Source organism: Sorghum bicolor, chromosome 2, assembly GCF_000003195.3.
Source record: "Sorghum bicolor cultivar BTx623 chromosome 2, Sorghum_bicolor_NCBIv3, whole genome shotgun sequence".
Classification (NCBI taxonomy): Eukaryota; Viridiplantae; Streptophyta; class Magnoliopsida; order Poales; family Poaceae; genus Sorghum; species Sorghum bicolor.
This window is the reverse complement of record NC_012871.2, coordinates 77,272,551-77,288,779: the sequence shown is the minus strand read 5'-3', so window position 1 is coordinate 77,288,779 and position 16,229 is coordinate 77,272,551. Positions and strand designations below refer to the sequence as shown.

The 16,229-nt window shown below is 44.5% G+C and overlaps 1 protein-coding gene across 2 annotated transcripts; it reads left to right on the top strand.

Annotated features, from left to right (window-relative positions):
• LOC8077510 (actin-related protein 2) lies at positions 5,016-10,822 on the top strand. Of its 2 annotated transcripts, XM_002463386.2 has the most exons (15): positions 5,016-5,243; positions 6,105-6,215; positions 6,298-6,432; positions 6,575-6,646; positions 6,736-6,814; positions 6,914-6,963; positions 8,298-8,401; positions 8,488-8,556; positions 8,636-8,699; positions 8,771-8,839; positions 8,947-9,030; positions 9,415-9,473; positions 9,842-9,908; positions 10,229-10,312; positions 10,404-10,822. In XM_002463386.2, the coding sequence occupies exons 1-15, from the start codon at positions 5,202-5,204 to the stop codon at positions 10,482-10,484; spliced, it is 1,170 nt and encodes a 389-aa protein (XP_002463431.1). In that variant the 5' UTR covers positions 5,016-5,201; the 3' UTR covers positions 10,485-10,822. The 2 variants fall into 2 exon arrangements, with proteins under 2 accessions (XP_002463431.1, XP_021310272.1); XM_021454597.1 differs by lacking the exons at positions 6,575-6,646; positions 6,736-6,814; positions 6,914-6,963 and having other exon boundaries at positions 5,108-5,243.

The window sequence follows — 16,229 nt, the reverse complement described above, 5'->3', positions numbered from 1 at the left end:
GGAATCCCCCCCTTTCCCTCTCCTCGCCAGTGCTCTTCTCTCCTCGAAGAGTTAGGGTTTGGGGTAAGATTCTTGGACCTCGCCCTCAAAGTGTTTGTTTTATCATATGAATAGATTAGATTGTTGTTTTCAACAGCGATTTGATTTGTTCTATCTCTATAGCACCTTGAGGAGTGGCTTGGAGGTCTCCGGAAATTTCCGATCGTGTCATCTCCTTCGGAACGCGTCTAGTCTTCGGATCGTAAGCCTTCGAGCCCTAATCTTATCTTTTCTTGGGATCCATAGGTTTATCTCATCTCTAGTCGGTATATTTGCTTATATAGACCTTTTCTTGTCAATTCTCTGCAGTACATTGTTCTCCATAGCCTTGTCGGACACTTGAGTTGCTATGGCTCGCACCAAGAACGTCAGTGGACCGACAGCTGGCTCAGGAGGTTCCCCAGGAGGTGATGGTGGAGGTGATCCTCCCCGTCGCTTCTCAGCGGCAGAGAAAGGCAAAGGAAAGAAGCTGGCCACCAAGAAGCGGAAGGCCAGTGATAGAGATGCAGAGGTCGCAGAGGCAGTTGCAGCAGCAGCCGAGGCAGCCGAGAGGGGTGGTCGCTCTGGTTCTTTGAGGATTGGGGATGATCTTACGCCGCGTCAGAGGCGTGCAGTGCTTGAGGCAGAGGCTTTCCATGGATCCCCTCCAGGCACCGTGACGATTGGAGGACAGAGGGTCAGGCTTGTGGTTAGGGATCCGGCTCAGGAGGGTCCGGACACAGAGACAGAGACCCAGGCAGAGGGTCCAGCAGAGGGACAGGAGCAGGAGCAGCCACTGAGGAGGTCGACTCGTGCTCGTACTCAGGCCACTCCCCGGACTGGTACGCAGGGTCAGTCCACCTCCACAGCTCGAGCCACTCCGGCTAGAGGCACTCCAGCTTCCCGCCAGAGGCCAGTCAGGATCCACCGGGATCTTACCCGTGTGTCAGCCAGAGAGATACAGCAACTGCGGTTCGTTTCGTTTCCGACTTGGTTTCCAGCTGCCAGGGATCCCAGAGCTGGTGCCCGTTTCTACACAGTCGTCTAGGAGGACATCTACGAGGCACTGGTTCACTCTCAGTCTCAGTTCAGGGAGCACAGAGTGATTGACCTGGAGATTCTTGGGAACGTGGTAGGGGCAGATATTCGTCAGTATTTTACTTACCTCCACGGACTCCCAGAGCTGCTAGCGCTTCCAGGTACTTATTGTGAGCAGTGGGTCAGAGAGTTCTATGCGTCAGTGTGGATTTCTCCAGATCACAGCTATATTCACTACGCACTGGCAGGGACAGACTATAGAGTGACAGCTCAGAGGGCCAGAGAGGTGCTTGGACTGCGAGCCTCTCCCACCAGGATTCACCAGCTGTGCTACGGGAACGTGGATCCCCCTCGTCGTCCTCACGGTGGTGAGATACCACCAGTTGACTTCGTGGCTCCCTGTTTCCGTGCACCTTTTGGGGAGGGCTCCAGCAGGACAGTGGCAGACTTGACTCGCCCAACCAGGATCCTCGACTTTGTGTTGAGGAAGACTCTTCTCCCCAGGACAGGCTACAGAGATGGATTCACGTGTATGCAGCAGTGGCTCGTCGCTCACCTTATCTCCCAGACGCAGTTTGACTTGTGGGATCTTATCGTCTCAGAGATAGAGGACACCATCTCAGAGAGCTTCAGGGGCCGGCATCAGTTGCCCTACGCACATTGGATCACCCTGCTTATTCTTCGTGCTAGGCCACTGCCCTTGCCAGCTCACTTGCAGAGGGAGTTGACTGAGTCAGACACCGTCTTCCCCCACTACGACCCCCGACAGATGTTGAGAGCACACCACGACCTCAGAGGTGCTCCTCCTCCTCGTGCTCCACGTGGACCGGTGCCCCCACCTTCTCCTAGGGGCACCCGCAGTACAGCAGCAGTTGCAGAGACAGAGGAGCAGCAGGATATAGCTATTGGCGGTTTTGCAGATGCCGAGGCAGAGGGCGAGTTTGACTTCGCCTCAGATAGCTCAGATGATGACTATCAGCCGCCAGTAACTGACCTTCCTCCCAGAGCTCATGATCACGAGGCAGGCGGTTCTTCGAGTGCTTCCGACCCCGCCCTGCTTGCTATCTTGGAGGGGATGAGGGCAGATCAGCGCCGTGCAGCTGAGGAGCAGGCGAGGCGAGATAGGGATCAGGCTGCCATCAATGCAGCCATGCAGGCCAGGCAGGATGAGCTCCAGCGTCAGCTTCTCACCTTTCAGGAGCAACAGCTTGCTTTCCAGGCCCAGCAGACCGCGATGATGGCCGCTCTCATGGCCGCCTCCGGGATTCAGCTACCGCAGATTCAGCTCCCAGGCACGTCGTCAGTCAGGCCTCCTACTCCTGCGCCTCAGACTCAGAGCCCGTCTCAGCAGCCGCTCCAGTTACCAGCTCAAAGTCAGCCGTTCTCGACGCCCCAGCACCAGGTTTCTCAGGGTGCCATCTCTTCAGGCTTTGAGCAGGTACCGCAGTTTACCCCTCTCCGCTCAGGCTTCACACCTCAGTCAGCTTCAGCGTCACAGCTTGTGTGGGACTCGCAGACAGATCCGCACCTCAGCTTCACCTACAGTGCTCTGACTGGTGACCCTACGCCTCCTCCTCTGCAGGCCCCTGCAGTCTTTACGGCGCCAGTCACCACTACAGAGCTTCTGTCGTCGTCCGTAGCGTCGTCCGAGCAGCTTGCACCGTCTACTACCGTACCAGAGACGACAGCTACAGCGACCGAGTCCGTGCCAGCCTCGTCAGCAGGACTTGAGCAGCCAGCACAGCCTGTGACAGCGCCAGAGCAGACCCGGACCGCTTCTCCAGCACCTACAGCTTCAGAGGGTCACTCCACCTCCTCCGCCTCGACGACCGATAGTTTCGACGATGCAGCTCGTTTTGTCGCCACGCCGAGGGACTCTTCTGCTCCGCCTCCTCCGCCGTCTTCATAGGTTTTTGGCGCTTGATGCCAAAGAGGGAGACAGTGCGTATGAGAGAGTTAGGAGTTAGGGGGAGCTAGAGAGCTAGAGAGGGAGCTCATTATTTTGAGATACTTTCTATGTGTGCTATTTTATCATGCATCATGTTTACCTTTATGCATTGCACTTGTGTGAGATACTATGGTTATGAGACATGACTTGTGCTTAATGTGATATCCTTCTGTCTTGTGTTTTGGCTCACAGTATTTTTGCTTCCGCGTTTCGACTCTGATATTCCTTTGAGCCTTATATCTTTATCCTGTCGTATACCTCTCACATTTTTGGATGCAGGGTATTGGACTTGGTCGATATAAGCATTACTAATCCCGTTGGTCTTATTGTAATATGCTTATTGAAACCAAGTCACTTTGAAAACCTCAACTCTTTTCATACTCGAGGTTGTCATCAATCACCAAAAAGGGGGAGATTGAAAGAGCATCTAGGCCCTTAGTGATTTCGGTGATTAATGACATTGTTGATTACCTTGACTAACGTTTGTTTTGCAGAGACAAAGTCATAGGTAAGGTCATGGTAAATAGGTACTCGATGGACAGGGACGTACATGCCAACTTAATAGTGGAAATCGTTTCGGTTTTCAAAGATGGATGGACATCGTCGAGACTAGACTAGGTCTAAGTGCCATATGGTGAAGAAGGGCACTTAGAGTAGTTTAGGACTTTGTTTTCCTTTGACCGTACTATTAAGAGGGGCTTTGATCTAGTAGCTTGACTTAGGCAAGGCTTTAGGTTTAGGTGTGGTGCACACTTGGTAAACCTAGCACTAGGCAGCTCAGAGATAGTCCTTAGATCGAGAGGAACAAACTTCGTGTTGGAGCGTTCACGTTTCGATGAAGTTTGGGTGCCCAAAGGGGCACCGGACGCTGCACCGGACGCTCTGTGAGTGCGTCCGGTGAGGTCCTTAGCCGTTGGAACAGTTTGGTGCTTAGGGTTAGGCACCGGACGCTGGCACCGGACGCACCGGGCAGCGTCCGGTCCCTTACCCAGGGAGCTTGCAAAGTTCCCCTGAGCACCGGACGCACCGGGTAGCGTCCGGTCCCATGCGCAGGGAGCATGTAATTTTTTCCTTAGCACCGGACGGTGCACCGGACGCTGAGAGTTAGCGTCCGGTGACCTGTCAGAGCGAAGTACAGTTAGCCGTTATGCAGCACCGAACGCTCGGTGCAGTGCGTCCGGTGCAACATAATGTGCGTCCGGTGACCCCGTTTTCAGTGGAAAACGGTTGGTTGACCTTTGGACTTCGTGGATAGTATTTATACTTCTCCACCTCGTCCATGAGAGCTCTCTTGCCCATTTGAACATCAGAGAACCTTGTTGTGGAGCAAGAGAGTTGCAAGAGCTTAGAGAGGATTGAGTTTTTGAGTGAATTCTTGAGAGAATCCTCCTCTAGTGAGTTCCAAGAGTCAAGTGTGCATCCACCACTCTCTATTGCCTTGTTTGGGTCAAGTGAGAGTTCTTTGCTTGTTACTCTTGGTGATCGCCATCACCTAGACGGTTCGGTGGTGATTGGAGGCACGAAGATCACCCGTAGTTCTTGTGGGTGGCTCGTGTCAAGCTTGTGAGCGGTTTTGGGCGATTCACCGCGACGGAGTGTCGAAGAATCAGTCCGTAGAGAGCACTTGGTCCTTGCGCGGACCAAGGGGGAGCAAGACCCTTGCGCGGGTGCTCCAACGAGGACTAGTGGAGAGTGGCGACTCTCCGATACCTCGGCAAAACATCGCCGAGCACTTTCTTCCACTACTCCATTACTTTCTAGCATTTACTTTGTGTTTTTACATTCTTAGAATTGCCATGCTAGAATAGGATTGGAACTAGGTTGCAAAACTTTTTATCCGGTAGCTCTCTAAGTCTCACTAGGCACAAGGGGTTGAATTAGAGCTTATAGGTTGCTTAAATTTTTAGAGAAGCCCAATTCACCCTCCTCTTGGGCATCTTGATCCTTTTCCAAGGCCTTTAAACCAAACACCCCTAAAAGCAACACTGATCGATCAGAGACCGTCCGTGCTTCAATCCGACGGTGAGAGCTGTTGCGGCCAATCCCTCCCGCAGTCTCCTCCGTCTTGTCCGGTTGTCCCCTCCCGTACCGTACCGTAGCTTGGAAGCGCAGAGAGACAGGGAGATCACCACAGGTCCCAAGACCCAGAGGGGAGGAGGAGGAGGAGGACCGCCCCGAAGAAGGGAGGGAAGCGCGAATGGAGAGCAGGAACGTAGTGGTGTGCGACAATGGTACCGGGGTAAGTCCTCACCTCCCTGACCCACCCCATCTCCGCTCAATTCCTAGATCCGCCGCCCGTTCATGCTCCGGATCACGACCGAGTTTCTCGCGTACTGCCCCAGACACAATCCGCCGCTGCTTCGGCCACTGATTGGGGGGAAGCCGGTTCGAGAGTCGATCGCCGGTGCCGGGGCGGGCGGGACCGGAGTGCCTGGCACGGCTGGACGGAGGCTGGGAGCCATGAAGGACTGAAAAAAGCGAGACACGGTTGTTTGTTGGGGCATCGGTCGCGGTAGTTAGGCAGCTTAGGGGCGTTAGGGCCTGTTTGCTTGGCTGAAAAGCCATGACTCAAAGTACTGTTCGCTGCCGCAATCGTGAATTGCTATTCACAAATAATGGCGTGCTCGGTTGTTTTGACATTGTTCACAAGACAAAGCTTAGGTTAACCCCAAGTACCTGCAAACTATATTCAAAATTGCTGGTGAAATCTCTAGTTGTTGTGTTGACAGTGTGTTTGTGTTAAGTTCCTTTGTCTTCATTTTTTGTTATTTTAAAAAGCATATATTGTTTCATGCATTTCAGACCTGTTGTCTGTACAACTATGTAATTGCTAGATATATTGATGCACAGAAGAAAATGTCGATTGAGCCTGAGATTTCTAGTACAAGCTAAATTCCCATTATCCTATATTGCCATGTACATGTGACATCCTGCTGAAATTCTGGTGGAGCTCAATCTGTTCTCAGTTTTCGCCAGTGCCAAATAATCATATGGGAAGATGCGAGGCTTGTTGAGTCTCCGATAATAATGATGAAATGACACTGAGCCAGATTACAAAGTGGATCATTCCTTTCTCTAATTTGACACCTTTTGATTGCAGTATGTGAAGTGTGGCTTTGCTGGTGAGAACTTTCCTACATCTGTGTTCCCTTGTGTTGTCGGAAGACCTCTACTTCGCTATGAGGAGTCACTTCAGGAGCAAGAATTGACGGTCCGAATCTATTTTCTTATCATCTTTCTGGAACTTCATGTTCATGAGTACATCCTATGATAGGCGCTTGTGTTCGTTACAGGATATTGTTGTTGGAGCAGCTTGTGCTGACTTGAGACATCAACTTGATGTATCATATCCTGTCACCAATGGCATTGTTCAAAATTGGGATGATATGGGCCATATTTGGGATAATGCCTTCTACAGTGAGCTCAAGGTATATCTATACTGGTATGCTTAACCCTGCGTGTAATGCCTTACCCTTTCTCTGGAAAGTATTTTCCCCTGATATCCTTTATTATATTTCCTAAGTTTCCTAGTTCTAGTTAAAGCGACACCTTTCTATTTTCTTCATTTAGGTCGATCCATCAGAGTGTAAAATCCTACTGACAGATCCACCACTCAATCCCGTGAAAAACCGAGAAAAAATGGTATGGCATTTCCTTTTATCAACTTGTCACATACTGCCAGAGCTGTAGTTTCTAACATCAATGCCTAACAAATTGAATCCCATGAACAGATCGAGACCATGTTCGAGAAATATAATTTTGCTGGGGTCTTCATCCAGATCCAAGCAGTTCTTTCGCTGTACGCTCAAGGTCATCTCTCCCTCCTGACCATGTGCTCCAGTCTGGGGCTCTGGGCATTCACACAGGCACATACAATATCACATTAACACTCCACTTTACATGTTTCAGGCTTGCTAACTGGACTTGTGATAGATTCTGGTGACGGTGTTACTCATGTGGTATGAGAATAATGTTCTTCCCTATATCCGACCAAGTATTTTGGTTTGAAGGGGTACATTCAATTTCTAATCATCTTTGTGCAACCAACTCAAATATCATGGTAATCAGCAACATATTAAGCCCAGAACACCATAAGATGGCATTTTAATTAGTATGCCAGTCAATGATTTCAGTATGTTGTATGAAAGTGTTTAGAAATTAGGCAACTACAAATTTATAAAAATTAGAAATCAATTACATATGAATAGTAGTAAAAAGATATAACAACTATGGGGGGTCCCCAACAGGATCCTCACTCATACGGGGACCAGATATGAGTGAGGCGATTACATATACACCAGGGTTAAACACATAGTGAACAAACACAACTCGACCTTAACTAAAAGGACCTAGTCTGCGAGTGCCAAATCAAGTCCTTGAAGCCTCTTCGCCCCCGCCATACACCAGAGGCTGTGCTCATTCTTCAACTCACTCCAGATCATGCTAATCAAAGGAGAAGCCCCCTCAAAAACACATGCATTCCTATGTCTCCAAATAACCCAGGCCCCTAAAATAATTAAAGACTTCACTCCTTTACTGTGCTCCTTGGAAACTCTGCTTATTGTCTTGCGCCACCAGTCAGCAAAACTCAATTCATTTTGTTGTGGGACTAAATTCAATAGGTTCAGAGGAGTGAATAATTTGAATCATATTTGTCCTGTCACCACACATGATGTTAACAAATGGTATATTGTCTCAACTTCTTGATCACAAAGGGGTCATTTATCAGGATGAGAGAGGCCCCTCTTGGAGAGCCGATCTGCCGTCCAACATCTATTATGGATTGCCAACCACAAGAACATTTTGCATTTGCTCGGGGCCCAAGTCTTCCATAGACGATGCCAAGGCTCAAAGGTCACAGCACCACAGGAAAAAGGCTTTATAAGCAGATTTGGAAGAGTAGCAACCACTTGCATCTAGTCTCCATATATGGCGATCCTCTTGATCAGTCAAAGAAAATCCCATGAGGCAGTCCCATAGCTGTAGGAATTCCCTAATGCTAGTCCAGGATAGGCCTCCTTGTCAGATGCTCTTTTCAGCATGCCTGTTTGATATTCTTTATGTTATTTGCTTTTATTTTCTTTTTCTACAACTATGTGATTTCGGTCATGTTACAAAACCTGTTTCCATTTAGGATGTTAAGTTTGGACCAATGAGCAATCGTCTTTATCCCTGTGCTTACATGTGACTCATTTAACAATACTGTGATGTGATTGTGAAGCTTTTATTTTTAACTAAATTACTTCCACTTTCAATCTTAATTTTGCACCTATCATCTTTTTCATGCATTCAGGTTCCTGTAGTTGATGGATACTCTTATCCTCATCTGACAAAGAGAATGAATGTAGCTGGAAGACATATAACCTCTTATCTTGTTGACCTACTATCAAGGAGAGGGTAAGACCTATCTTGCTCTGAAGATTGTCTTCTGCAGCTGCTGCTACATGATTTTTCTGATTCAATTAGTTCTCCCACTTTAAAAGGTATGCTATGAACAAATCTGCTGACTTTGAGACGGTCAGAGAAATAAAAGAGAAGCTATGCTATATAAGGTAACTTGTCTTATTGTTCTTAATTATTGTCTCTATCTTGCTGTTGTATATGTAGTCATGACAGTTAAATTATGTACAGCTATGATTACAAACGAGAATACCAGCTAGGACTTGAGACCACAATCCTTGTGAAAAGTTACACTGTAAGTATGTTGCCCTGCTTGTAATTTTTCCCTGTTCCTTTTCTTATTGTAAGCTCAGTTCTTGTGATCAGCTTCCAGATGGAAGAGTCATTAAAGTGGGCACTGAACGATTTCAAGCTCCTGAAGCTCTTTTCACTCCTGTAAGACTATTCCATTTCTGTTCCTGTTTAGTATTATTGATTGCAGTATGCAATTGTGTCGACAAACTCTGCAATAAGCTAGTATTCACCAAATATTGATTTAACAGGAACTGATAGATGTTGAAGGTGATGGGATGGCAGATATGGCATTCCGTTGCATTCAGGAAATGGATATCGACAACCGGATGACGGTATACATATATTACCAGTACAGTACATTGCTGGTTCAACCTTTCAATTGTTCAAATGAAACATGGATTAGAAGGAACAATGGGTTAATATTTTTCTAATTTAGTTCTTATGATTTAGGGCACTGGTGGATTCAAATTTTATGCTTGACCATGGTTGTATATAAACAGTATAGTGCTTAAGTTTATTTAGAATATTGAATTTATTTAAATTTATTTGATGTTGATGTTCTGGACTTAAGTTAGATTCAATTATAAAGAGTCTGAGACTATATTGAAATATCAACTACGTAAGATTAGATTTCCTATGCTTTACATTGTATAGTTTTTTAATAGGTTCATCATGTCCTTTTTTTTCTTATTATAATATATGACCATGTTTCGCAGCTCTATCAACATATTGTCCTGAGTGGAGGAAGTACAATGTACCCTGGTCTACCAAGTCGGTAAGACTCTAATTCCTTTTGAAGTCTGTAGTCATGAGGATATGCTCGTCTTAATTTATGTTTTTTTAGTTTACTGCCAGCACGGAAAAATTATGTGTGTGAAACAACATTATGCGTACCAATTGTTTTTATTTTGGTTCGAGCCCTGCATCCTCTTAATTAAAAAACGGGGTTGTGGTCTGCTCCTTCCCGTCAAGTTATTTTTTTATTGTTTTTATTTTGATAGCCTTCTTGGTAGTTGTCATGTAAGCACATATGGATATTGTTATGATAATTGCCTGTAATGTTTCTTATAGCGATTATTTTCCTGGTTAATATAAGCCTCTACCCGAGTTGCATATGCTTAACAAGTTACTACATTTTGCAAGGTTGGAGAAGGAAATTCTTGATCGCTATCTTGATGTAGTTTTGAAGGGAAACAAAGATGGCCTGAAGGTAATATACATGCAATTATATTTTTTATGTCCTGAAGGAAATTGTTGATCGCTAGCCGAGTTGTAAGATTGTTGATGTTCTACCTTGCATTGCTGTAATCATTGGTCCGCAGTTGTTATTCTTGTCTGTTGACCTCTACAACAAATTCTGTTAAATAATTTGCGCTTCCTTTCTTACAAATAGGAGACATAAGTGCATAAAATTATTGAACTCAGACAGAACAATCCAAATACACTTTCTGTAAAGGATATGCATTCATCTCAGTATTAGCATCTGCTCTCTGTTTCCATCTGTGACACATTCGCTCTCATTGTGCATAGAAATTACGACTGCGGATAGAGGATCCTCCTCGGAGAAAGCACATGGTGTACCTGGGAGGTGCAGTGCTTGCTGGAATCATGAAGGTAATTCTTGTATATGTGCTCTCATGCAGAATCTTATTACACTGATGGATTGCTAGTAATATACTTCCTGCGTATTGTTTGGACCATGCAGGATGCACCTGAGTTCTGGATAACCAGGCAGGAGTATCAGGAAGAAGGTGTAGCGTGCCTAAGGAAGTGCGGACAGTCATAAGTCGCAACCGTCCAATCCTACCACAGAAGAAATGGAGGGGCTCCCGATGCTGACGGAAACAAGGGCCAGAGCTTACAAAGCCGGCCATGGTTCGCTCATGAAGCGAAGGTTACATGTGTAAAGAAGAGCTCAGCACTACAGCTTTGTTGTTGGTGTATATTGTAGTGAGCTGTCCTGAACATGCTCGGGGGTAATACTGTTCTAGGGGATCATGTTTGTATTGGCTACTCAATTCGACCTCTGTTATTGATCATATTGTCAAGTTTTAGATATGGAACTTGAAGGCTACCTTTATTTGTATTTTTTCCCGATTAATTTCATGAACCTGACAAAGTCTATTAGCTGTCAAGTGGAATAGGGGCAAGTAGGTGCCTTTCAATTTCCCAAAATTGTCCCAAATCAGAAGCTTCAGACTGTGCTGTAAAACTAGAAGTTTTGAGCTGTGTGCAAAAGGAAAAGTGGAGAATCTGATTTGGTAAATATTTAACTTCATCTGATGGTGAAGCTTTAGTAACCAGATGATGTTCCAGTGCAGATTTAGATTACTCTGTTAGGTTGCTTGCAAAGTCTTTCTCACGACACCACATAAAAGAACTCGAGATTAGCTTTGCAAAATGCGAAGAGTTATTCTTCTAAAAATTATTCCGTTCTTTTGACCTCGACTGATTTCAGTGGCATCTTATTCGTACGGTTGGCCTCAGAGAAACCTGGAAGCACTGCCTACTTTTTTGTTATTATCTGACTAATGAGCCACTTTGTGGATGGCAGGACTTTGTTTCCTTGAAGCCATTGTGTACTGGACTTTTATCTTGCCTTGTGTGTGCTACTGCTGTTACTACTGTTTGGTTAGAAGCCAAAGTATTGTATGGTCCCTATCATCTACAAATAGTTATTTGACTGTTGTGCCATGTGGCTTTGATTGGAATGGATGATGTATATATATGTCCCCTTTTTTTGTCTTTTGGTTTAGATAATGTGCTGCTGTGTCTTTAGTGCTGAAATCATTTCTGATAATATGGCCCTCTTATCTTTTTTTGGGACAGCAACAGTAGGTAGCACAAAGACAACATACATGATACATCATGCATCTTGCCAAAGCATATGTAAAAAAAAAAACTCAACCAAGGGGAGGGACGTCCCCTGATTTTTCGTATTAAGAAGATGGTGCCGTGACTCGAAACCGGGCTGGATCAGTCAACCGCTTCTATGGCGTGTTGTGTTGACCAGTTGCACCGTGAAAGTGTTGGTTGCCAAAGCATATCAATCCTGGGCCAACGTTTCGTCTTGAGAAATGTTAAAAACTTCATGCATTATCAGTTATCTAATGCGGCGGTAATGTTCAGTAATGGGAATCTCACCATCTTTGCAGAATTGCAGTGGAGACACCTATCATCAGGACTTGAGACTGAACGTTGGCCTGGCAGTCAAGGCTAGGACAAATAAAATAGCACTCTTTTCATGAGACTGGCTTGATACCAGTGATGCTTGTGATCTAGCCGTCTAGGTAAAAAAATAAAAAAGAATAGAAAGGAAGGGATAGCGACGCAAACAATCGGCATCACTGCTGCCTGCTGTATATCTTGATGAGCATGAGCACCAGAGACATTAATGGTATTCTGGCATTCAGAATAATCTTCCCTTGAACCATATATTATATTCTCGATCGCATGGTAGGCAATGCAGGTCATTTTCGAGGAACCGATTCCAGCACGCATGCATTTGGAGACCTTTGCACAGCCACACACACGGATCGACGAAAAATTCTCCATCTCTAGCTCTAGGAGAGCTGAGAAGCCAAAACAAACACAATATATATAATGTTCTGATCTGAATTCCACTGCATGCGTCCCCATCCTGTAGCTGCTTGCGTGATCATGGAAGACTCGTGCCCGCCACAAGCCCCTGCGGTTTTTCCTCCACACACGCAACAACACATTTGGCGAGTGAGACAGATCCATGCATTTCTATCAGGATAGATACCCCCATAGTAACAATAATTCAAGTTCCATGTCGTGGTTGCCTTATCTTTCTTTACTTTATATATATATATGTCCATGTCCTCTTTGGCAGGGTTTCTTAAAGGATGTCAGCTCTGGCTTTTCTAGCTTCTTGGATCGTTGAAGCTCTACCAAACGTCCCTATCATAATTAACCATCCAATCTAATTATTATTATTTTTTTCTTGCAAACATGCCTTAGCAAGTTTTTCGTTAATACGTTCCGATCTAATTAAATGAACGACCCACAGTTGTTTAGGACTTTAGGAGTACCACAGAAAAATGCAAAGCCGTTTGAAAAGAAACATAGACCCCAAGAATATATACATCCTACACTCAATTCCATCCAAGCTACCAAGACATTTTTGAGCTTTTGCTGTCGATGCGCCCCATATGTCGCCGAAAGTCTGATCATCTGGTGCAGATCGATCGATAGGGAATAGCTATCTTCGCGTGCATGCGTGTCTGCGTCTTTTCATCAGAAAGTTGCATTAGAGATGCTGCCGACTGTTGGTCAGGGATGCTGAGATGAGATCTATTCATCTACGAGCCAGAGCCAACGGCTACGACAAGTCTGACTCTCATCAGAGAATGCATATATGGTTGGTTGGTTGTCCATTTCTGCACTCCAGACTCTTTTTTTCTTTGCTTGTGTTGTGTGCAGGAGGTCAAGAAGCTGGAATGGCACCCACGTTCACGTACACCTTTTCACATTTGCTTCTGCTCTTTTGGTGTCTGTCTTCCAATGAACTTCCAAGGGCCGGCCAACATGAACATGCATGGCAAATTGGCAATGATCCACTTGCATTTTCGATGGCTCTCATCGCACTACAGTGATAAGCAAATTAAAGGAGAGGAAGCCGCAGCAGCAGCAAGCAAAGCGAGCTGAGAAAGCAACTGGAGACAGCAGCAGAGCAGCACTGTGTGTATGATAGATGCTGATAGCTAATTCAGAAAGCTCCAACCAAAGGTACAGGAGCACAGGACCCATTGATCTTGCGTCGAGTCGTCGCATTTTTTCAGTGGATTTGGTTAGGACAATCCCTGCCAGGAAAAAGGCACAGTAACTGATCTGGCATGGTTTCCTATTTGTGATGTGGGACTTGTTCTATTTGGTTATTCAGAGCAGTCCAGTAGTTGCCTGAAATTGAAACGTTCTCTCTCTGTTGGTCTCTCGGCATTTCATGAAATTTGGGGCACTCGGACCTGTTGATCACAGTTCAGAGACCAATTAAAGAGGCAAAGGTTATATATCCCGATGGCAAAATTCCTTGCAGGTTCACAGTCACAGCAGCCGCATGTTGAGTAGCATTGGATCAAAATGTAATGTCAATCAAATAATATATACTTAGGTTCGTTGTCTTTCAGAAATATAAGGTCCAACCTCTACCCCTTTGAGAAAAATAAAAAGATCCAGCCTCTTATCACTGTGGACGTATACCTGCAGTCCTGCACCCAATCCTTTTTAGCATGATCACACATAGCACTCCAGTCCTTTCATGTGGCAAGTATGTCACCATACAGCTGTTGATGCAGCCATCAAGTTGCAGAGATGCATGAATATATTCCCTCATGAGAAAAAGGAAGAAAAAAAAACTTCTTAGAAGTCAACCATCCAGTGCAGAAAGAATTATTTTGGCTAGCCGTATCTCTAAAATCACGGTTTCTAATATGATATTTCGGCTACCATAGTGTTTCTAACAATGAATCTTGTAGCATCAACCTTGCGTCGTGGATCTTTTACATAATTTTAGGGCACTCACAATGCAGACTTTATCATAGAGTCAAAAGTTATTTATTACCTCGAACAATGTAGATTTAGAGTCTAAATAAGACTTGAAGTCTTATTTTTTCTATCTTTTTTTTTCAATAAATATGTTGGCACATCAGCAAAATACCATAAATAATATATAGTTAATTGTCTTGGACTCTATGATAGAGTCTAATGTTATTTATTACCTCGAATAATGTGGACATAGAGTCTAAATATGACTTGAAGTTTTATTTTTTCTACCTCTTTCTTCAATTAATATGCTGCCACATCAACAAAATACTATAAATAATATGTAATTAATTGTCTTGGACTATATGATAGAGTCTTACATTGTGAGTGTCCTGAATGACCTTATACAATAATTGTCAATATACTAAGGACAAACCTGTATGGCATGAGGAAGTAACTTGTAACACTGACTCCGATACCTAGGTCCCCCCCCCCTCACCCCCCTACCCCCACCCGTACAAAGAAAAAGTTCTCGGTTAAACTATTTCGATCTTGACTAAATTTATGTAAGAAGATATACTTATTTGGTGTTCATAAGTTTTTATAAATTTAGTCAAACTTCAGTCAGTTTAACTCTAACCAAATCTAGAATTATATCTTTTCTGAGATAGAGATGGAGGTAGTACTACGCTGTATGAGTGATGATCACTCTTTTTAAAATGTAGTATGTAGGGCTGTGGTTAGCTAGGCTTCATATCAGATTGGATACCTCGAGGAACCTGAACAACTTTACTAATCTTGTCGGTAACAAGGAAGAGATTCCTGCTATGTCATCATAATCCTGTAGTGATAATGTCATCATAATCCTGTAGTGATATTGCCACAGGTACTGAACAGAATATAATATATCTATAATATGGGCCATGCATATATACTGATCTTGCTAGGTGCTGTTTCCCCCGCTTGTTGTAGAATAATAAATCTGAGAGAACCTCTTTTGAGCAACATATAGTCTATCACTCTAGCATTTTCCTGTGGGCACTATAGTATCGCCTGATTTCATAAGAAAAGTTTTAGATTTATATATTTCCATAAAAAGAAGTGCAGGAAAATGAGAGAGAGAGAGAGAGAGAGAGAGCTGTTCACCAGCAATAACGACACCTCAACTGTACGGGGCACTATTAGAAAAAAAAGTGTCAGCGTGTGCTTATAGGATCTATATGCATGCTGCCACTATAACCCTAGCTAGCAAAGGTATAGGGTCCTCAACGAATGACGACACCATGGACACATAATTAAGGTGAAGCTTGCTCCCAGCATTCTTGCCCGACAAAGGCTTTGGCATGCTCATGCGCTCTTCTTTTACACATGGTCATGACACTTTTTTCTACATAACATATGTTTTACATGTGGGTTGGTAAAAGTCACAGACAATGAGGCCCATAATTTAGTGATCGTAAATGGATGTTGACAAATAGTACCACGAGTAATTTAAATAGTTTATGAGATTCATATATCAATAATATCTTTTTTTTGTCAGGAATCAAACATGTACACCAAATTGTCTATTGTTCCAGAGTTGTCGAATATGCTCATCTAACTATATCACATGACGCAAGGACACATGTGGTACACACAGACAATAGATGAAAAGTCGCATACGACTCTATCTATATCTTATATATTTATCATCAAGATGCTCTAATGGTTGCGTGTGTTGCTCTCTTTTGGAGCTATGTTGTTTGGTGTGTCTACCTAGCTAAATTACACTGGACAACGTTGTATCTACGTCACAACTATGGGCGGAGCTATGTTCACACAAGTGGGTGCGGCCATAGCCAAGCAAAAAAAGTTATTAGAACCAAATTTTCATCATATTCACACCCTCGTGTCATAAATCCTTGCGCTCATACGGCAAGCACACCCCTTTAGATTTGGTCTAGCTCCATCCTACCCACACAATGTCTAGTGTAATTTAGCTAGATGGGCATGTTGAACAAAATAACTCCAGAAGAGAGCAACACAC